Source organism: Calidris pugnax, unplaced genomic scaffold, assembly GCF_001431845.1.
Source record: "Calidris pugnax isolate Ruff unplaced genomic scaffold, ASM143184v1 scaffold103, whole genome shotgun sequence".
Classification (NCBI taxonomy): domain Eukaryota; kingdom Metazoa; phylum Chordata; class Aves; order Charadriiformes; family Scolopacidae; genus Calidris; species Calidris pugnax.
In genome coordinates this window covers 22,074,947-22,098,255 of record NW_015090990.1, presented here as the reverse complement: position 1 = coordinate 22,098,255, position 23,309 = coordinate 22,074,947, and the positions used below count along the sequence as shown (strand labels likewise).

Here is a 23,309-nt window from a genome sequence, read left to right as displayed (position 1 = left end):
GGTGGAGTTACAATAATGTGGGGAATACACAGTAACTGCTCCTTTTCAGGTTGTTGACTGTGAAATATAACAGCCTCTGTTAACATAGTGCAATAAATGGTTTCACTATGCTCAGGATCTTCAAGAGTGAAAGGCAAAGCTGTAAAAATTGGTAGTAATTAGAGTTCCATTTTCACATTCCAGTTGGGCTCAGCCTGGAAAACCAAGCTGCCAAGTCTGTCTGCCCAGAGAGCAGGGACTGGAAAGACCAGTTCTTAGAAAAGATGATTGTTGCCCCAGATTCTCCCGTTGTCTTTAGGAGTAAGAGTGAGAAAATGGAACGCATTTCCATCATAAACCCAATTCAGAGGACCATTACAGAAGACCAGAAATAGTTGAGGAGCTGCACAAGAGGAAGGATCAACTTTAAATGTGAATGGACATTAGAAGCAGTATGACTTAGTCTTTGCTAAATTTTACATCCCATTGGCCGGTTGTTTGCTGCTGGTGGATAGCGTTAAGCTCTTCTGTAATATTTCATCAGCCAGAGAATTCCTCCAGAGTGGAAGCGGGAGAGGCGATGTTGTCCCTGGCACTAAGCAGAAATCTGGCCACAGATTGCAGATGTGCTGCATGCAGGACGCCAGCTGGTGTCTTGAGGGTCAGTAGAAGTTTCAAACAGAATGATTTATTGTTAGTGATACTGCCGCAGGCACAAGTGAGAGTTCGCAGCATCAAAGTGACATGTACTCTTTGTAGGAAGAGAAGATTTGTTCCACAACATCTGTTAAAAGAGGAAAGCAAGTCGAAGCGGCGCTAATGTATCTGCTTGTAAGGGTGTGAGACAGCTACCTATAATTGTATCACAATGCTTTATTACCTTTTGGAAAATACTAGGTCTGGCGTCGGTAGTGAGAAGTACTGGGGACTTTTGTTGCTTAAATGTGCGTGCATTTGCTGAATAGACCCAACTTGTGGCTGTGTTAGGTGTAGCTGTGTACACACAGTGTCTCAGGGAAGGCTTTGAATTTCTGGTGGGAAGCCAAGTAACCAAATTTAGGTTTTCAGTGATGTTATTCTTACGCTTCACTATCTTTTGCCCATTGAATGAAAGCTTGTAGTTCTAACACTGCAAAATAACTGTATTTTAATACAAGAGGTACTTATAAATTATTCAAAATTACTTAAGTGATCCTTATATTTTGGGTTTTTTGTGTTCATTTTTCAATGCAGTCAGTAGTATACATTTTGGAAGGCTATCATTATAAAAGATGGTCTGTTTTTTCCCCAAAGATGGCCATTTGCAATTTTTCACCTAGGATCTGATTATTGTTCTTATATTTTACAGAAAAAAAGGTGCTAAAACTCTAGCATAAGATGTTAGTTCGAGGCATAATAGCTACATTCAGTTTATCTCTATGCAGTAAAGTGCCACATATTAATAAGACTTTATGAGAATAGAAACCACTATATAACATATAACCAATTTATTAAAACTAAGTAGCTATTACTTTAGTTCTATCTTCAGTTATCTCTTAAGCAAGGTATTTCTTTTAATACAAATGGCTCTAATTTGAGCAGTGGGATCAAGAAGGAGCTTTAGTTGTCTGCTAGCAGCTTAGCCAGGAACCTGAATCCTCCAAATTTGGGAAGGTCCTACCCTGTCCAAGTATGGGTTTTGGTGCACAAACTGAGCTCTGGTGCTGCCTTTGCAGGTTGGTGAAATGGCAAATGGTCCTGAAATAAGTCAGATGGTTGTCTGCAGCTCCATCTGAAGAAGTGTTTTGAATGAAGAAAACTCTGAACCGTTCTTTTGCCTTATGTTAGCAACAATATATGACTTTGCTGATCTACAGCTAATCCTCGGGTCTCTGTGCCTCTGTAAGAAGACGAAACAACATGAAATGGGGCATGCGGATTGCATCTCCCTCTAAATATTCTGAAATCAGAAATTGGATCAAGTATCAGTGCTGTGCAATGTTTTTCATCGCAGCTGCTTCACACTAACTGGATTTTACAGGCAGAGTTTGAAGGACAGGCTATTTTGTTTCGCAACTGGGGCCATACAATAAATCTGAGTCAGAGCCAGAAATGGCGTATGGATCTCCTGTCTTTATATGAAGTGTATTTGGCCATGCTTTCCTCTAATTACAAATGTGCTCACCACCCGGTGTACCATGCATTCATGTGCTGATGTGGCCTAGTTTTGTGGCTCACTGGTAAGGACAGTAGTTCTTTCAGCCTACATACTGCATAATAGCAATGTTATTCTCTGCCGAATTGTATGTTCCTAGAGGAAATAGAAGAGATTTCAATGTATGTATATTTGTGTTAGAGGTAAAAGCATAAGTCTTTTTGGGAAACTTTCTAAGCTCTGGAACTTGAGAAATTTTCTAAGCCTTTCTGACTCTTTCTGTGTCTATGTAGTTACATCCTACACAAACAGACAAGAAACAGTTTTTTGGGATGACAATTTGATGAACGGACTCAAGACTTTCATAAAGGATGAGTCACTTTGATGCCATTAAGAGAGAGAATTCCAACAATATACCAAAGATCTGCAGAGAGGAAAAATGTGTTGCTTATGTAAAGTTGTGTCTTTCTAATCGTCCCTAAGCATATTCTGTGCCAATTTTGAAAAAAGAAACAAAAAAAAAAAGGAGAGGGTTTGGCAGGGACAGACAAGCGTCATACAGATATTTTTTCCTATCCCAGCTCAGAGGGCACTACACACTACGGCATAGTGCTAAGGAATCTTGAAGCAGTAATGTGGGAACCTTAAGGCAGAAGACCAGCCTACTTTAAGGAACATTGTGAAGACTGAGAGCAGGTAGCTGAAATATCTAGGCTTGCATGGGAGATAACTTGTGGAGAAAACAGCCAATTTTTTGGTAGGATAGAAAGAAATGTCGTTATTTTCTTCTGTATTTTATAGCTATCTGTAGGAAAAGCATATAAAGGAATTTGAACCCAAATTTCTGGAAAGGTTTTCCTCTGTTCTTCATTAAAAATACCCATAAGATTTCTAGAAAGGAAGAGTTTGTGTAGTTGACAAAATTAAGAAAACAACGTTGGTGAATCAGAAACAGAAAAATATTCTGATCACCCAGAGGGTTCTCCTGCCAAACTAAAGACCAACAAAAAGACCTGTTTCAACTGAATGGTGTGAATTTTGTGCAAAAGCAGAGAATCTGGTCTGTAAGTACTTATTAATTGTGGAGTGCTGTAGCAATACTTGTGTAGTGCTTGAGGACGGTAAGAGGTTTGTTTGCAGGGCTGGGAGTTCGCAGAATAAGATTTATTTTTTCTGGTCTTTGTAAGAAGAGTGGGCAAGGGTTTCACAGCTCTCACCGATAGTTCTTAGTTGCAGAGTACTTTTGCTTGTTTCTTTGAGTTTGCTGTAGGGAGAGAAAGGCAGGCACTTCTTTTTTTTTCCAACTTCCCTAAACATAAAGTTACGTTGACCTTGAGACGATAAAGCTTCTGCTCTTATTTTTCATTTTCTGTGGCAATGTTTTATCCAGCAATACCTTTATGTTGAGTATAGACATTTTAAATCTGTCTTCTGCTGGGATATACAGAAGGTCCACCTAGTTAATTGTCCCTGTTATTTATGTGTCAGATAGCTTTTTATGGGCTGCTTTTTCTTCTTTTCATCAAAGCTTGAGCATATAGCAGTTCAGATTTCAGAGTTCAGCACTGTAGGTAAAGTGCTTTGTGCTGTCTTCCTTGTGCAGTGCTCACCTGTTAATCAGAACTTGTATCATGAGAGTGGGTATATTTCTATTCTGGCTGTTGTTGTTGGAAAAAAAAGGTAAAAATGGATATTGACGATTTTCCTTAGGAACTGCTTTCTGCCTTTAGGAATGTGGACTGAGATGTAGGTACGTTTCAATTCAGTAATGAGTGCTACGTTATTAGTTAATTGCTGTTTTTATTAATTTCCTGGTGATTTTTAATCAAGGGCAAATTATCTCCTGAAAGGTTCATATCTAATTGAGGCAGGTGAATATTGCCGTGAATTGCTTGTGGGTTACATCAAAGCAGAAAGCTGGACCTGCTGCACCAATCATTAGCTCTGTTGCATGTTCAGCCAGTACCCAACAAACACATTTCAAGTTACACGGGTGAAACATACCTGACATGCCAAGAATTTGGTGTTAGTTTAAGTAAAGTCCTGAAAGCCTGCTGAAAGAATTGCTATTAGGCCAGTTACAATTATACTGATGCTTATAGTCCAAATTATCCAAATGTAAGAGCTTATTCCTAATAATGATAGAGATATCTGATATTGATATTGGATATATTCATATTTGAGAAATCATAACATTTGAGTGAAGTTTACGTTGACTGGAAAAAGGGAAACATAAGTCCCATTTTGGAAAAGAGAGAAAAGGAGGACCCAGGAAACTACAAGCTGGTCGGTCTCACCTCTGTGCCCAGCAAGATCATGGAGCAGATCCTCCATGGAAAATAAGGAGGTGACTGGTGACAGCCAACATGGCTTCACTAAAGGCAAATTGTGCCTGACAAACTTGGTGGCCTTCTACAATAGGGACAACATCGGTGGATAAGAGAAGAGCAACTGACATAATCTACCTGGACTTATGTGAGGCATTTGACACTGTTCCGTACAACATCCTTGTCTGTAAATTGGAGAAACATGGATTTGACGGATGGACCACTTGGCGGATGAGGAACTAGCTGAATGGTCCCACTCAAAGGGTTGTTGTCAGTAGCATGATGTCCAAGTAGTGATCAGTCATGAGTGGTGTTCCTTGGGATTTGGTGTTGATACTGTTCGACATCTTTGTCGGATACACGGACAGTGGGATTGAGAGCAACCTCAACAAGTTTTCCAATGACACCAAGCTGTGAGGAGCAGTTCACACACTGGAGAGAAGGGGTGCCGTCCAGAGGGACCTGGACACACGAGCTGACAACATGTGCTCACCACCCAGAAAGCCAACTGCATCCTGGACTGTGTCAAAAGAATTGTGGCCAGCAGGTCCAGGGAGGTGATTCTACTCCTCTACTCTGCTCTGGTGAGACCCCATCTGGAGTACTGTGTTCAGTTCTGGAGTTCTCAGCACAGGAAGGACATGGACCTGTTGGAGCAAGTCCAGAGAAGGGCCACAGAGATGATCAAAGGACTGGAGCACCTCTCCTATAAAGACAGGCTGAGAGAGTTGGGGTTGTTCAGCCTGGAGAAGAGAAGAAGTAATTGTGGCTTTCCAGTACTGAAATGGCATCTGCAGAAAAGATGAAGAGGGACTCTTTATCAGGGCATGGAGTGATAGGATGAGGGGTAATGGATTTAAGCTGGAAGAGGGGAGGTTTACATTAGATATTAGGGAGAAATTCTTTACTGTGAGGGTGGTGAGACATTGAAACAGGTTTTCCAGAGAGGTTGTGGATGCCCCGTCTGTGGAGGTGTTCAGGCTGGATGGGGCTTTGAGCAGCCTGGTCTAGTGGGAGGTGTCCCTACCTATGGCAGGGGGAGTGGATCTAGATGATTAAGGTCCCTTCCAACCCGAACCATTCTATGATTCCATTACATATGTAAGCTTTCTGGTATCTGATCCTTTTTTGGTGTCATGGTCCTCCCAAGAAGAATAGGGAGGTGTCAACATGACAAGTTCTTCATGTGAGGAAGCATGCTGTTGATATTGGTGGTTTCTTACTCCTTTTTGCCAGGAAGAGGGTGAAGTTTGATGGTTTCTTTCTGCTCATCTGACATCCTTTTGGGGTCATTTTGATATGTTTGCTAACACGAGCATGTGCTCCAGTGGCTCCCAATTGCATATTGTAGTGAAATTTGCTGTATATGTTTTATATATGTTGGGTACTTCTTCATTTTCTTTTTATCCCTAAACCCACTTTTATGCATATTTTGAAGTTGCATTCCTTTAGCAAGATGTAACTGAACATTAGTGAGTTGTTTATAGCCCTGGGACCCTGGTGTTATCCCGTTCCTTCCACTTCCAAGGCCTCTGCTATGACCTTGTGCTTGTTCCTTTGGGGGCTATGTTACAGTCTTGCTTTCCCTCAGCAGCCTCCAAGCTGTGGTTTACTGATAACTTAATACTTCATTAACAGTGTGGTGACACATATATCCTTGCTCTACAGTTACTAATATTTCAGTCTGCAGAAGCAACGATGCAGTAGAAGACACGCATAAATAAAGAGATGTGTGCTCTCATAACTGCTTGCTGCCAACATCTACTACTCATGGTAATGCCAGGGGTATGTTATCAAAGTTACTTTACCACACATTCATTTCATTTACATAGTTAAAAATGAAAGTGTAGGTCAAATTACGGTATTAATTCATTTTGCCTCGCAAGATGTAGTCTTAATATTTAATAATTTTTTCTTTAATCTTGTGTTTTTCTCAGAGGAGTCTGTGTGAATAGTATTAGAGGTTGGGTTAAGGATAACAGATTTTGTCTGTGCTAGTTAGCTGTGGCTGTGAGATATGTGTCAAGATTTGGAAAGGCCCGTTCTTGTCTCAACTTTCATTGGTCAGAATTTATATATTCTTTGAAGAAGCTTGTCATGGAGCTGGGATAATCTCTGGCAAGGACCAGATCCTACTGATGAGAAGCAATTTGTGAGCAGAGGCTTTGAACGGCTCAGTGATCCAATATAAAACTGGTGTGAGAAAGCGATTGTGATTTAGCTCTGACATGAAGAATTAAAATAAAGAGTTCACTTTGAGGGAATTCATGTATTTTCTTCAGCCCATCAGAGTTATTACAATATCCTTCAAGGATTATGGAAAATATCCTTTAGAAAAACTGACTGTAAATATGAATTCCTCATTTTCAGTCATTGTGCACATTGTAGAGACTGGCGAGATTTAAGATTTGGTAGGTTGATTTCAGTTTCTGTGGCAGCCTTTCCTGAAATATCAGTGACCAAAGAGGCTGAAAACATTGACTAAAAATTTCTGCTTGCAATTTTTAATGTACTTGTAGAAAGGGTATTCTGTCCTCCTTCAGTAAAGAAGGAGAAATAATCAGAATAGTAGTGTGATCCTACAGAGAACTTCAGCACTGGAGACCCAGTGAACCATTTTGACCAAGGTGAAAAGCTGGCAGATCACAATAGACACCAGTATGTGTTGGAGGGCACTGGAGTGCAGAGTTGTTGGATGAAGTCTCAAAGATCTCAAAGCTGCCAAGTATGTTACTCAAGTAGAAGACAGAAAAACAGTCTCCAAAATAAGCAAAGGACAGCTTTAACAGCTGAGGCATCCAGCACTTGTGTGTTGATGGAGCTACCCATTTTGTGGCCATACCATCTCCCACTAGACAGTCATTCTAAAGGGAAATCCAATATTCCCTCTCCAAAGAGGTATAGAGGTGTCCTTTCTCTGAAAGGAGTTTTTGGTGAGGAAGTTGTTGCTCCTGTGAGATGATTTATGGAAGATGAGTGCTGTTTCTATGGGGATTTTTCCAATACCTTACAGCTTTCTGGATAGAGTTGAAAAGAGATAGGATTGTTGTGGAGCTCTTGTTATTTATGCATAGGAAATTGTAACTGGTCAGATAATAAAGTGGTCATCACCATTTAGCACTCGGTGACTGAAAATACCAGGAGGCAGTGCCTCACTGAATGAATATTTTGGTTGCAGCAGAATCGTCAAACGTGAAAATATTGAACGTACCATGCTCAGATAGAGTATTCTGTATGCTTAAACTTCACTGCTGGAGGGAAAGCAAGGTGGGGGATAATATGGGACCAGGGAATGGCACGTGCTGCCTGAAATGATCCATCCTGGGTTGTCCATCTGGAGCAGCAAAGAGGAGCTGTGGCCGCTGAGGGCAGCCACACGCTTATGGTCACCTGTGTCTTCTCAGAGGTGTGGAGTCAAGCCCTTTCTCTACAGCACTGCCCTTTTCTCTGTTGGTGCTAGGAATAACCATTTCTTGACAGGATTTAAAATGTTGCATGTTTTTTTGAATTAGAATCCTAAATGGTGCAGGAGTGGGTGTAAAGGTAAAGTGATCCTTGAAGAATTGACGTGTACCGATCTTGTCTTTAATCTTTGTGACTGAAGAAGCTTCATTAAGGGTTGCTGAAAATTTCCATGGTGAATTTAAAACCTCTGCTCTCCCTGAGCTCAGCAGGAGTTTCTCCATTGACTTCAAGAGAAGTAGAATTAGACCTAGACTCATTAAAATAAATACCTTTAAATTAGAGACTAGCATATGTAACCACTTTCCAGATGCACAAGTGTGTGTCAGCTTTATGTTCTTTTCATTATCTGTAAAATTAATTTGATAGGCAAGATGCTAATTCTGTATTTCTGTGCTGTTTTCTTTGGTCTTGGCCTTAATATTTATGGAGTATTCAGCTGATTTTTGCTGAAGCTAACAAAACACATCCTACAGCTTGCAATAAGATCAGGCTGTTATCCATGTGGTTAGTAGCTATCAGGGTGAAATATTCAGTATGCAATGCTCAGCAATTCTGCAGGCTTAAAACAATGTTTTTACACAATGGCAACACTGCGGCCATTTAGTCAACTTTAGAAAACATAGTTATCTTAAGACAAAAGAAATGAAAGTCTTAATTTATGCTCCGTAACCTGTTATTTGTCAAAGTCCTGGAGCCTTGTTCAATTGTAAAACATAATGCTATCTGAGTCCTGCAGCAGGGAATCCTGGAAAGGGGCAGAAGATGCACAGGCACCAGAATGATGTCAAATGAAACATGAGGCTTACTATGCTGGGAAGGGCATTAATCATCAAAGAATGAAGTATGTGGGTTTTTTCTGGAAGATAATTACTGAAGGAAAAGCATTAAAAAGAACAGAAAGCAAAGAAAGATTTTTTTTTCCTTCTGTTGCTCCAGGTTATATCTTTTGCAGTTACCTAATCAAGAGTAATTAGTAAGATCTCCATCAAAGATAACTAGCTTTCATGTATATTACAGGTGTAAGTGTGAAAAATATCTAAAATTATGATTTTCCTCATTATTTTGAAGACAATTAAGTTTTCATGTGGTTTTGGTTTTCATTTTAAGCTCGTTTCATTTAATTTTCCCCTTGAACTTTCATAGGAAAATCTAAATGAACTCAAGCTTTTAAGCTCGTTTCATTTAATTTTCCCCTTTTCATAGGAAAATCTAAATGAACTCAAGACACTTCACAAGAAAGATGCTTCATATATGAGTATGAAGTAGTCTCAAAAAACAATTACATTTCATGATAAAATAATTTCAGGTTTTACATTACAAAAGTAGAAAGGCCCAATGTAAATTTTCAGGTGTATAACATAATACATGTATTTAATATATATTTGTAGGATCTCGATGTACGAACTAGTTCAGACGTTCTTTCTTGCAGACTACACAACTAACTGCACTGCTGCGTATTGCCCAAGTGTGCTCATGAGCAAGTTATAGCTGTTTGTGAACATTTGCATTACATTAACTCATTAATCTCCTGAGTCATGAAGAATCTCATCTTCTCATCACCCACCTCCCTTCAGGCCCATGATGGGCAGGTGAAACAATTCCAACCTTCCCTTCTTCTTAATTAATCCCCTCTTTCTCCCAGTCTGGGACGATGCTCGTGACAGTGGTGGAAAAAAAGCAGGGTTTCAGTTCAACTCAATCTACCTATTCAGCAATATTGTGGGCTCCAAGGACTTGCTTTTTTAAAATCCTGCATATATCTATATCTCTTTGTGTTAGATTTCTTCTATTAAAAGACCATCAGGAGGGTATGGCTGTAATTCCACATAAAATGTGATTCTGTTGCAAATTTGTGGAGCTTTCAGATTTTAAGAAAGGGTTTAAATTTTGCAGCTTCAAATGAGATAGATACAACTGTAGGCAGAGGCAGTTAGAAGCAGCTTATAACTCACAACATACAATACAACAGCCAGCAATAGATCAATGTTATTTATTAAACGCCTCTTAAAAACAAAAAATGTAATCTATGCACTGATAAATTGAGGACATGAGAGAACTCACTGCATAAGACAGAAATCATAAAAGAGGTGGTTGGAAGGAGTCACTGACTTGCTGCTCACAAACACGAGATCATCAAGTGAGAAGGGGCTTTTATCATTCATATCTTGAATTTCTACAGGGTTGGAGATTCCACAGCCCCTCTTGGTAACGTGCTCCAGTGCCGCACCACCCTAGCAGGAAGCTTTCCCCACCACCAGCAAGGAGTGCCTCCATCTGCTGTGCAAATCCCCAAAAGCCATTGTAGGCTGTTGTTAAAATTCCCCCCTGTCCCTCTTCTATTGCAGGAACATGTTACAGCAATTAATTTTATATTGGCAATGTGAAAAAAAATATTATCGATTAATTTCTTCTTTAGCCTACTTATTTGAGTGGCTGAATTTCAAATTTCTTTGAGAAATCTTGTAATTTCTCCTTTTTGTGGAAATAACTTGGCTTGTTTAACTTCTGCTAGGGAAGACCTGTAGCACTAACAGGGTAAGTTCTGCCTGTGTAATAGTATTTTTTTCTTGGAATTGTAATTTTCTCTATAATCCACAAAGGGTGATTTTTTTGTTATTGTTTTAAATAATATGATAGATATGTTCATGAAAAGTATTTAGAATTGCAGACCACAGCACAAGTGAAGAGATTCTGCCCTGTCTTGCTGTGTAAAATGAAGGGGTCTCCAGCTGCAGAACAGTAAAATATATATACCCACACAAACCACTAAAGACAGAACGAAAATATGTTTATTTCACATCTTAGTAAGCAATGTTTTCTGCTTTAAATGGCATGTTTCGTTCCTCATTAGAGTGTTACAGGAGCTCTGGTCTATTCAGTTATTATTTATAATTGATTAAGCTCAATCCTCTTTGTGAAAGGATCTGGTTTGGTGTGACAAGTGTTTATCTAATGAGTATGTTTTTGCTCTGTTTGTATACTGCAATTCACATAAGGAAGCAATAAACCACCTCAGTTAACAGAGAGTGTATCAGCAGCAGTCATGCAGCATTCAGAGAAAGGTGAACAGCTTCTAGAATAATCACTGAGAGCTAAGAAGTACTCATATTTAATCCCTCTATTAAGCAGTAGTCAGATTTCTTAAAAAACAAACAATACAAGCCAATAAAACCCTTTATTTACAATTAAAATATGATTGCTATCATACAGATTTAGAGGGAGGACTTGATTTGTTTTAAATAGATCCAAATGCCACTTCTGTGCCACAACGGCACTGAACTATCAACCCATGTTCCCCTTGTTTAGGTAATCAGCAAATTTTTGAAGGGCAGGAGGGAGCTGCAATGGACTTTTCAGCTCCTTTTGGGATGCAAATGGATTGTAGTCAGCAGAGGAGCTGGGGAGGTGCACGCTGGATTTAGGATGCACACGTGTGACTGAATATCCCATGTCTTCATGGTCTCAGCCTGATGCTGCTCTCACTGACTGAAAGGGCTACGGTGGGAATTTCAAGGTGTAACACAAACACTTGGTATTTAAGTGCTCAATATATTAAGGGCTGTAGCAACTGGGGCTGCAGGTTCAAGTGTTTTATAGTTAGGGAATAAGAAAAGGAAGTTTTATTTTCATGAGTTATTTTCAAAAGCTAACAATCGCATAAATTCCTGATTCAGTGACTACTGGGAATACGGTCATTTTTCCTGATAAAGTAAAAAGACAATAAAGCAGCAAAATTTGATGTTATGGCTGTTAAGTTCTGTAATTTTATCTTTCCATTGATCAGAAAATGAATTTATGGTCTACGTATTTTCAATATCGTAAAAGTCCATGTAATTTAATTGTTCATCTAAGGTCAAAAGCAAATTAGCATAATAATGTCTGAACTGCACTGCCCTGAAATCCCCTGATAGGCATCTTTTTGACTCTTGCTATTATAAAAACTGTTCCCATAGGTTCTTGACCCTATTAAAGTTGTTCCTAGACTGTGGTGATAAGCTTTGCATGGGTAGGTTATGAGAACCTCTCGGAATAATCAGTCCTTTGATGATGCCTTTGTGCTGGGAAGGATGGCTGGGGTTTGTGTGGGATATTAACACTAGAGAGAGAGCCTGTATCAGTTCTGATGTTTGTTATCATTTCCCCTTCGGTTTCATGAACTTTGTTAAAGTTTCGCTGCTTTTCTTCAGCATCAGTTCTGATAACGTTGTTATATGTTTTAAGGTGTTAGCTGTTTTATTTGAGGCTGATTTTGTTTGCTGGTTTGTTTCCCTCGTTTTATCACCTGATATCATAATATTCAGGTACATTGTGTTTCACTATTCAGCCTTTTGTGTCCTGGGCATATTTATTAATTAACATCGTCTCTATGTTTTTAAGACCTATTAATTTGAAGTGCTATTGTTACAAGTGCTTAAATCTTGAGTTTAAAAAAAAAAAAAAAGTAGTCATTAACGGCTTTGTAAGGTGGCAGAAGGTTTGTAATAGCAATGTAAGAAGTGCACTTAGTGCTATAATGTGTCTTTGCTTTTGAGAAGCTTTGATCCACGGCAGTTTTCAGGCACCTGGCTACCGCAGTGGGATCTGGGCTTGGTTGCTATATTATAAAATGCAAACTCAGCTTGAGCTTTTTGAAAGGCAGCTTGCTGAAATGCACTGTCTAATATGGTAAAGGGGGGAATTGAAGGCAAGGGAGAAGTAATGAGAAATGGGGTCCCTTTGGAAGTCTACATAGGATTTCTTTGAATTTTTTTTTTTTTTTTTGATGTGTATTTTCCACGGAAAGCTTGGGGACACCTGAGCTGTGTGCCTTTGAATGAAATTCAGCCACCCCTGAGTTTGGACCTCATGTGGTCTTCTCTTGTATAGTTTCATCCATGCATAGGTACAGAGGAGCTGGCGATAGTCTTCCTTTTTTATCTGGACTTGGATACCTCAGCTTAAGGTGATTTAATGGGTGTGCATAAAGATTCCCAGCTGATTTTGTTAGAAAAAGGTGGAATATTTCTGCTTCAGGCCCAGAGTTACAGTTTGATTTGTTAAAATAATCCAGTTTCTGCCTGAGTGAAAGCATCCCAGTTGCAGGACCCCATTTCAAGGCTGGAGAATCGGGGCCAGGCTTCCCATTGCTTCAGGCTGGGGAAAATCATTTACAAACTGACAGTGGTCTGCACATTCAAAGTGGCAATGCAATGTGTCAGGATAATGATGAAGGCATTTATTTCTCTTGGAGAAATGTCATTTAATTATTCATTGGGAACTGTTTGTTGAACTCTGCTTGCTAGGACTTGCACATTTTGAACTGGTTCATAAGCATAGCAAAATACAGGAGGGAATCATGTTTAAATACTATATGACTGCCTGCTAATTATTTGCTTACTGATTCATGGAAGCAAACAAACATTAACAGGCATTAAACTAGCTATTGAAGTTAACATTGGTGAATAGCTCTGGCACATGGAAAGACATAAAAATGTTAAGAAAAAGATGCTTTTTAGGAATAAGGCACGCTTTTTTTTTTTATTGCAGCCATTAACTTTGAACAAGTTTTGCGGGGGCGTCATGATACTCTGAATACATGGACTAATGGCATTTTACATAAAATTCATAGAATGGTTTGGGTTGGAAGGGACCTCAAAGATCATTGAGTTCCAAACGCCCTGCCCCCTCCCACCAGACCAGGTTGCTCAAAGCCCCATCCAGCCTGGCCTTGAACACCTCCAGGGTTGTGGCATCCACACCCTCTCTGGGAAACCTGTTCCAATGTCTCAGTACCCTCACAGTGAAGAATTTCTCCCTAATATCTAATGCAAACCTCCCCTCTTTCAGCTTAAATCCACTACCCCTCATCCTATCACTACACTCCCTGATAAAGAGTCCCTCTTCATCTTTTATGCAGACGACATTTAAGTACTAGAAAGCCACAATACTCCCTGATAAAGAGTCCCTCTTCATCTTTTATGCAGATGCCATTTAAGTACTGGAAAGAAGAGGTGCTCCAGTCCTCTGATCATCTCTGTGGCCCTTGTCTGGACTTGCTCCAACAGGTTCATGTCCTTCCTGTACTAAAGACTCCTGATCTGGAGGCAGAACTGCAGGTGGGGTCTCACCAGAGCAGAGCAGAGGAGTAGAATCACCTCCCTGGACCTGCTGGCCACAATTCTTTTGACACAGTCCAGGATGCAGTTGGCTTTCTGGATGGCGAGCACCAGAGTAGAGGAGTAGAATCACCTCCCTGGACCTGCTGGCCACAATTCTTTTGACACAGTCCAGGATGTCCTTCTCCTCAGGGCTGCTGCTGAAGGGTGCTTATGGGCTCATGTTGAGCTTCTCATCCACCAATACCACCAAGTCTTTCTCGTCAGGGCTGCTGCTGGAGGGTGCTTATGAATTTGTATACACCTCAGCTTCTCCTTTTTAACCTTGTGAAAAGTACCCTTTTATCTCTCTTTTCTTCTCTTGCTTTGTTGCATATTTCTTTCCTTATGCAGGAAAAAAAAGGAAGAAAGCTGAAGAATTATTGAGCTCTTCAAAATGGAATGAAGGGCTGGAGGTTGGGAGGGAAAGGAGCAAGCTTCATCCCTTCTCTCACGTTCTGAGTATTCAGAAGTCACTTATGAAATTAAATACTTAGGTTTCATGAGTGGCTGGTGGGAAGCAGGGTCAGTGTCGTACTATCTTTAGGAAAACATGAATGCAGAATGGTAAGAAATGTTCTACAAAGATGCTTCACATTTTAAGCCTATTTTTCTTGGGGAAAAAGTTACCATATGTCCAGGGTTGAGTGAATTTCTAGCTTTATACTGCAGTAGCACAATAAAACAAATTTTGATAAATCTATTTCGAAAATATATATGGTAGAAGTGATTACCTTTCAACTTATTTCTCTGTATCTATCAAGGATGTCTTCAAAGGAATATCCAGTTGTGTGGTTGTGTGAAAAATAATTTTAATTGAAAATAGAGAGTAGCACTCATTTTTCTGCAAGCATTCTTTTGCTTTTTCAGAATGTTTCTGCATGTATGTTTTTTGGCATTAAATGGACTGCCAAGGTAGCATCAGCATCACCCAAAATAGCAAAGACAAATTCAGATATGATTTATAGTGGCTCGCCAAGTCATCCGCCAGTTTTCCTCAGGGCCCATGGATAAATCTCATCTGGTCCCATGGATTTGTGCACCTTCTGGTTCCTCAGCTGATCTCAGACCTGATCTTCTCCTACAGTAGTCAGTATCTCATTCAGCCAGTCCCTGCCTTTGCCTTCTGCGACTTGGGCAGCGTGGACAGAGCCCTTGCTTGTGAAGACCAAAGCAAAAAATTCACTGAGTTACCTCAGCCTTGTCCATGCCCAGGGTGACCAGGTCTCCTGTTTCCTTGTGGAGAAGGGTCCACATTTTCCCTAGTGTTCCTTTTATCACCAACATACCTATAGAAGCTTTTCTTGTTGCCCTTAAAGCTGGAAATGGAAAAGGAGCAGGAGAACAGTGCTTATAGTTTTGCAAACTGTATTCAATGTGTATCCAATAGGTGCCACCAGCAAAATAAGAAGCTCCCAGTGCCCCTCAAACGATTTGAAATTAGAGTTATGGCTTGTACAAATCTGTGTAGCCCCTGTTAATGGCCAGCCGTTAGCCCTCAGACGCTAAAACGGTGGCCAGTGACTGGGTTCTTCCCAGAATCATGAGATTACAACCTCGCAAGATGATGTCATCTAGACTGTGAGTCATATCAGGGACACACTGAACAACTGAACGGTACACTGACAGGGTTTGGGACCTACCTGAATGCTTTTTGCTGATGGGAAGGATTAGGAATGTCTCTGCATATTGTCCATATGTGATATAAAGAAAACGAAATCACCTTTTTGTGTGGAGAATCAGAGGTGTACGTTTTAATTTCCTCCCAAAGGAACGGTCCAGAGATTATATGAAATGAGACACTGGATAAAACCTCAGTGTCTGCTTAGCTGCTGTGTCAGACACCACTGAGGGCAGGAAACAAAGTCCTTCAAAGCAACGATCTTCATTTTTCAAAATACAAGACTTCTCTGGCCATGACATCCCTTGGGGCTGGCTGCTGGGAGAGGATCCTTTAATGTCTTTAGTAGTGACCTGGATGGCAGGACACTATGCTCTCAGGGGCTTTGCAGATGGTACCACACTGATAACGTGGCAGAGCAGGTCCAAAGGGAGCTGGTAGGCTGGAGAAAACAGGACTTTTGTGTGGTTCAGTGGTGACAAATGCTGCGTTCAGCATCTAGGGCAGAAAAAGCTGAGCTTAAGTACCAGCTGGGAGGTCGACAAGCTACAGAGCAGCTTTGCAGAAAAAGACCTGGGGTGGTCTCATTATTTTTTTATTACCATCTCAAAGAGCAAACGGGCTGTAGGGAAGGTGTTTGGGAAAAGAGTCATGAGCACAATTTTGGATGAACATTGTCTAATCATACTGAGAGTGTTCTATATTAATCACAAAAGCTACAGTAAAATTTTCTAGGTTATCTCTAACCTTGCTAACCTGTCTATAGCATCTCTACATATTGTTGTTATTCACTTGAAACGTATAAATTTATTGAATGGGTCGCTGTGGTTGGGTTTGAAAACAAGTCTCAGCATGAGTGCTTACTAGAAATTAATTGTCATTATAAATGTTTATTGTTCCTTGGGGTTTTTTTTTGTGTGTGTGTGCGTATGTGGCTGTTTCTTGCAGAGGCTGAAGGAACTGAAGCAGAGGGAGTTTGCTCGAAACGTAGCATCTAAGTCACGAAAAGATGAAAGGAAACAGGAGAAAGCCCTTCAACGGTTGCACAAGCTAGCTGAGCTAAGGAAAGAGACAACTTGGTAAGTGCCTAGCTGCTGAAACATGAAAAATACTTTAAAATAATCCCTCCACTATTAGCTGGTGCTGTGGGATGCAGGGCTGTTGGAGTCCCTTGGCTGGAGCCCAGCACATGCATTTTTATGGCGTTTTTGAAGCAGTATGTGTACAGTAATTTGATTCACACTATGTGCAGAAATGAATGTTTAACGTTGCTTTTTCCGTGGAGCTAAAATGACATGTATTTTTAGTTTAAAAAAAACTGTGTTCCATATATATTTCATAAAACGAGGCACATTGGTTGAAAGCTGAGTGAACTAGGTCATGCATTTGAAGGCTGACACTACTTCATTGATGAGGTGAGGAATACAGTCTGCCTTTCTAGGATGTAGCAGATCTCTGTGATTTAGTTTTCAAACTGCTTGCCTGGGAAAGCATCCAGAAATATAGTTTTAAATTTCAGTAACTGGATTTTTTTATATTAAAAGTTAAGTGCTTTTTTTCTCCAGCTCGACAGAGTGTTTACCTCTCCCTGCAAAAAATGACTCCTTGCTAGTCGTATGTTTTAGTATTGCATCTAGGCATATTATTGAAATTAATATTGAGCTTGCTAGCTGTGGCTGTATTATTACTTAAAGATGATGCTGACAAGCCACTGAAAATACATGTACCAACTTTTCACAGTGGAATCTTGGGGCAAAAAAGGCAAAAAAAGTAGATAGTACCATGCAAATGCTTTCTTTTTATCCAGCCTTTGTCTCACCAGAGAACTAACAGATAAGTCCAACCATATTAGTTGTAGGTCTTGTTAAGTAATAGTCTCTTTCTCCATAGTTTGAATGGTGGGCAGCATCCTGAAGCAGAGTCCCTGTAAGCAGGTGGATGGGATATGAATGTCGTGAGATCTGCTTGACATGAACAATGTGACATTTAATTTTTAATTTTTTATCCTTTGAGGATAAGTAGAGACTCTTTCTACTCTATCAATGTTTTAAATGTTCAAACTTAATACTTGAGATTTGCATAGGAATTTTTATGTTCCTAAGTTTACATATTATTCCCCCTAAACATACCCCAAAATCTGCATTTTTCTTATTTCAGGAGAAAGGGGAAAGAGGAACTTACTGTTTACCTTTTTCCATGTCAGTGAAGGAAGATTTTGCAAGGTTTTGTTTTTTCTGTTTTGTTGTAGCTTTTTTTAAAATACCTTTCTTCTAGTTCCTGAAGGAAAATTTATCTCTGAGCTTTATTTCTGTATTTCATAATTGCTGTTTACTACTACTTGGCATCCTTAGAAGTGTGATATAGACAGACACAGGAATTTTTTTTAACTAGTATTTTTCTAGTTTGGTTTTGTAGAAGAAGTCACTGTTTTACTTTGTTAGAGAAAGGATTTGTGTGGGGTTTTTAATATATTTTTTCAATTTATGAAGAACTGGACAAGGCAGGAATTCTCACGAGGAATTCCTTTCTCATAAAACATCTACCTTAATTTCTAGACCAAATAGATTATATTCGTCATTCTTTATCTCAGCACATTTTGGAGTCCTAAACAACACTTGCAAGTTTTCTAGATGACCCATCATCTAGTATTGCTCTGCACTGTGACATAGAATAATTTGGTTAAAACAAAAAAAATATTGTTTTAACATCGGTCCATTACTCCTAGTTTTGAGCAGTTCCTGTGGATCCTGGAAAATTGGCAGCTTAAACAGTTTTTGTTCTTCTCTTTGCTTCCTATAAGTCAAATAGAACAGATGGGAAGAGGACATGAAATGAAGAACAGAAGTAGACAGTGATAAATTTTTTCTCAAGAGGGATGAATCACTTACTGCACTACTGTCAGCTGAAATACTCTCCCCAGTATTATTTTTCCATGAAAGAAATTGCTGAGATTGCGATGGTTTGGTCTGTGAACACAAATAGGATGGGAGCTCCTGGGTGACTGCCCGTGGGCAGAGCGGCAGTCACTAGGATAATGACTAAGAGGGAAGTGGTCTATGAGGCTCTCTCTGTTTTAATATGTTTTGTAGGACAAAGGAATGTAAAACCTCTGCTATTTGTAGTAATGGTGTTGTAAACGTGATGATCTACTGGGAGAAAGAGCAAGATTTCTATGGAGATATACAGTCTCTTATGAGGCCAGCCAGTATGTCTAGGAAAAGTGAACTGCCTTGTAGGAATATTAGTCCTTCAGCTGCTAATTTCACATGAAGGAACTGGGGGCACAATATTTATGTCTTTTTTTTATACTAGTCAACTGATCTTTTTATAAAATATTGCATTTTTTCATATTCTAAAACTACGTATCCACAGATTCTTCCTCTTTCCTTAAAATAATCTGCTAGATACTAATGTAACACCATGTTTCTCTGAAATGTACTGACTTGGAGTTTTATTTTCCTTCCTAGTGCTCCTGGAAGTGGCCCTATGTTCAAATCCACTACAGTGACTGTGCGAGACCATTGCAATGATACCCCACAAAGTGCTGCCGTAGATTCTGACAACAAACAGGATTTCAGCTGCACGTTAATGCACGACGCACAGAATTGTAAAGACGTTGCTTCTGTTGTTTCTTCCACTCCTGGAAATGCATGTGGTAATAAATCCGAGGCTAACAAATGTGGAGATCAGGTTCAAGGAGCTCAAGGACATAGAGTTGGGTTTTCTTTTGCTTTTCCTAAGAAAGCAGCAATCAAACTGGAGTCTTCAGCTGCTGTTTTCTATGAATATAATGATGAAACGTCTATGGAACATGGACTTAGCAGAAGAAGTAGGTTTGTTCCAGGAGCATGTAACCCTCCGTCTCCTTCAGCAACAGAAATAGTCCTGTGCCCTGAGGAGAAAAATAACTGTTTTTACCCACTGGTGGAAAAATGCATAGACACAGCGGAAGCTCCTGAAGTTCAGGAGTCAAAAGAGCTGGTGAGTGAAGAAAGCAGGGTTCTAGAGAGCCCTGAACTGACCCCTGCTGTTTCCCATTCAAAGCAACTGGTGTCCTCAGACATGGATGTCTATGGCATTGGTGGAAGTGCAGCAGACTTACCTGACCAAACGCTGCCCGTGGCTGTGGACAGTGCTCAGGTCCTGCCCCTGGACTGCAGCAGGAACAAGCTGCAGGAAAACAGAGCTCTCACGCAGGCGGTTGTGGAAGATTGTTTATCTCTGCAGGATGTTGCGGAGGAAAATGATAAAGACAGGAACTGTGACTCATCCACAGTTGAAACTGAAATAAAAAAGCTGGGGGCAGATGCATTGGTTTCATCACCATCTGAAGAAGGTGGTAGTGGAGCCTCACAAAGCAAACCGGAAATGCAGAAGAGACTTTGTGAACCCTTTGTTCCCGTTCTCAGCAAACATGGATCAAACATTCTTCAGTGGCCATCAGAAATGTTAATTTACACAAGTACAGACCCATCGATTTCTTACAGCTGTAATCCTTTATATTTTGATTTCAAGTCATCAAGAGCAAATGACAGCCAAGAAAAGCCCAAGCATCAGCCGAACATACCTCATTTGCACCATAAAACTGAATCCAACCAGAGCTTTGCCTCGGATTTTACAAATAAACCTACTTCAGAGTGTAGTTACTATGACACAGAAATGAATAAAAATGTGTGCAACTATACAATACCCCTTGTAAGTGATGTTTCCCTCATCAGAAGTTGTGATCTTGCAAAAAATCAAAATAAAGTGTCCTTGGATGAGTCATTCAGGATCAGGAAAATAGAGAAGTGTCACGTTTTTAAAAATCACTTGCGACAAAACACTGTGATAGATGAGAAATACAACAAAGTCTGGGTCAAAGAAAGCCATGAAAAATGGCTTCATGGAAGTAGAAAACGGAAAAGGAGAAGAAGATTATGTCATTGTCATTATCATCACTGTGGGGATACAACAGCGGCAGAAATTGAGATGTCCTCAGTGACTGAAAAAGAAATTAGTTACAGAGATGAAAATAAGTATCAGCACCTCCAAAATAATGCAGAGAAGTGCAGACACGATGCGGGGAATATCTGGCTAGCTACAGGTGAGATGCAGTCACATCAAAAACTTGGCATTGAAAATGGTCATAAGAGAGTCATGTCTGCTTCAGATCATGTACATGGAGACAGAGGCTGGTGTGGCCTTTGGAGTGCAAAAAATAGCAGCCAACACCACAGTTGTAAACGACTGCACAGAAAGTGCAAAGCAAGCTCTCGGAGACAGGCCAAGCAGCTGGCTCTGAGTTCAAGGAGGCACAGATTAAGGTGCTCTAAAACATGTTGTAACTGGAAAGTCAGGAAGTCAGGCAGTAGCCCAGAGCATAAATGCCTAGGACACTGCAGTGAGGAGAAGAGTCCAAGTCAAAACCAGTCCATAAAGAGAGCTTATAACGTTCTGACAGAGGAACCTGACAAATCCCACCGCAAGCGGAGGCAGTATACCTACTCCTCTTCATCAGAGGAAAGCTCATACAGACAGACACCATCAGCAGAGGAGTATCTAAGGCAAGCGCATGCTTTAGGTACACATCACAAGGCAAAAGGGAAACGCAGGAGAAGGAAAACAAGAATCCATCATGTATTTCTTGACAGGAACTCAAGAAGCGAGACCTCCAGGCCTTCCAAAGAAAATTCTGCAGATTCTACGTTAAATATTTTGGGGGACTTCTTGGCTCAAGACAGTGTAGAGGAAACTCCTGTGGATCCCAAAGCTGATCATGCAAAAGATAAGGATGAAACAATGCAGCTGGAGGAAAGCAAGTCATCTCTAGAAACTGATAGTTCACACGTGCTGGAAAACGACAAACTGACGGCATGTGCAGTGATGGAGAGTGCTCCAGGTACATATTCTGATGTTGTTGCAGGTTCTGCTGCTTCTCTTCCTGAGCACAGTGCTCCAGCAGTTGCTGGCATGCAGGATGTTCTGCAAGATGAAAAGAAAAAAGAAAATGTCAACAGTCGCGAAAATCAAGCTCATTACAAAGTTCCCCTCCCCAACAGACATTTGGAACAAGTTCCTCCTAAATCCTATCATTGCCATTATGACTTGGCTGAATCTCTACCCCATGAGAAAACAAATGAGGTGACCGGTGAGTGGGTACAGTGTAATCCTGGCATATTTAGCAGCCCACCAGCCCTGCCATTCAAAGAAGCACATGTAAACAGTCATACCTTTTTAGCTACCGAGCAGTTAATAGCCCCCTTCACCCTGCCTGATCAGACATTGATATTCCCTCCAGACAACCACGAAAAATTCAAAGATCTCCCATCTGAGGCCTACATGCCACAAAACATGATGGCCAACAAAGTAAAGTTCACCTTCCCTCCCGCGGCCATCCAGCACCCGAATTCCCCGCTGCAGCCCTTGCCCTTGCAGCCGCCGCTGTGTTCTACCTCCGTGACCACCATCCATCACACCATCCTCCAGCAGCACGCCGCCGCTGCCGCCGGCACCTTGAAGGTCCTCCAGCCCCACCAGCAGTTCCTCTCGCAGGTCCCGGCTCTTTCCAGAGCTCCTTTACCTCATCTGCCAGTAGGACCCAGGCTGTGCCCGGGGGCCCACGCGGCTTTCGTCACCCCGCCGCATCTGCCGCTGCTGCCGCCCTCGGTCCTGCACCCCACCCAGCTGGCCTTCCCCCCGCTGCCCCACACCGTCTTCCCGTCCCTGCTGTCGCCCCACCCGGCTGTCATCCCCCTGCAGCCCCTCTTTTAGGACGGGCTCTCCAGGATGGAGGAAGGAGCCTTCAGCTCAAACGGTCCTGCTGTTTCTGCTTCGCAAAAACGGATCTGTGAAATGGACTGGTTAAAACTCTTCGTTTCTCGGGAAGCATTTACTGTAAGTATAACGATGCAAACCTTCATGTAAAGTTCAGACCTATACTATAACTAAAGCACTGAATAGTCTTGTACTAATATGAACTCTCTCTATATATATGTGAAAATCATGTCTTAGAATATGTATAATGTATATAAAATATATTTATAGTTCTATAACTTATGTTGTAAAGTATCCACTTTTTGTTTTTTATCTTTGTGTATTTGCACCTATTTAATGTTTAGAGAAAGCTGATGCACTATGTTTTGTACTATGTTCTCTGAAACTGTAAATCTAGTGACAAACTATCTCTTGCAATAAATTTTTGTTAACTACTTAAGTATATCAAAAATCTTTCATTATAAGCCTCGTGGATGTTGTTCTTCCATGTTCTTCTGCAGCTGAATAGCATTCTCTACCCCTGCCATGTTGGGATAATCAGGTTTCCTATACGTCAGTGATTTATCAGGGAGGCTGAGAGGCTAATACCTTGAGGGCAGCTGTCTCACGGAGCAAGAAGAAAAGGGTAATAGATCTGTTTGTGTTAGCAGTTTGATGTCACAGTGACAAATTTTGCCTGCTTGTAGTATGTGCACAAACTGCTGACTGTTGGAGCTAACCCCTTTTATACTAAACCACAGAAAGACGATATAACAAAAATAACATGGGGGTGCATGGGGGGTGGGGTGGGAGGGAGGAGGGGGGAGGAGGGAAGGGAAATATCAGTGGCAGTTTGACCTCAAGGGAATATCGATTATGGCAAAAAGGTAGAGCATAGGGAAGGTCCTGGTTCC

The 23,309-nt window shown here is 40.7% G+C and overlaps 1 protein-coding gene across 2 annotated transcripts in view; it reads left to right on the top strand.

The window, feature by feature from the left end:
- ZNF804A (zinc finger protein 804A) overlaps positions 1-22,850 on the top strand; it is a 156,469-nt gene extending 133,619 nt beyond the window's left edge. For both annotated transcript variants that reach the window (XM_014954103.1, XM_014954102.1), the window contains exons 3-4: positions 16,609-16,739; positions 19,128-22,850. In XM_014954103.1, the coding sequence (XP_014809589.1) occupies positions 16,609-16,739; positions 19,128-22,413 (3,417 nt within the window). In that variant the 3' untranslated portion in view covers positions 22,414-22,850. The remainder of the gene's footprint in view (positions 1-16,608; positions 16,740-19,127) is intronic.
- The last annotated feature ends 459 nt before the right edge of the window (positions 22,851-23,309 follow it).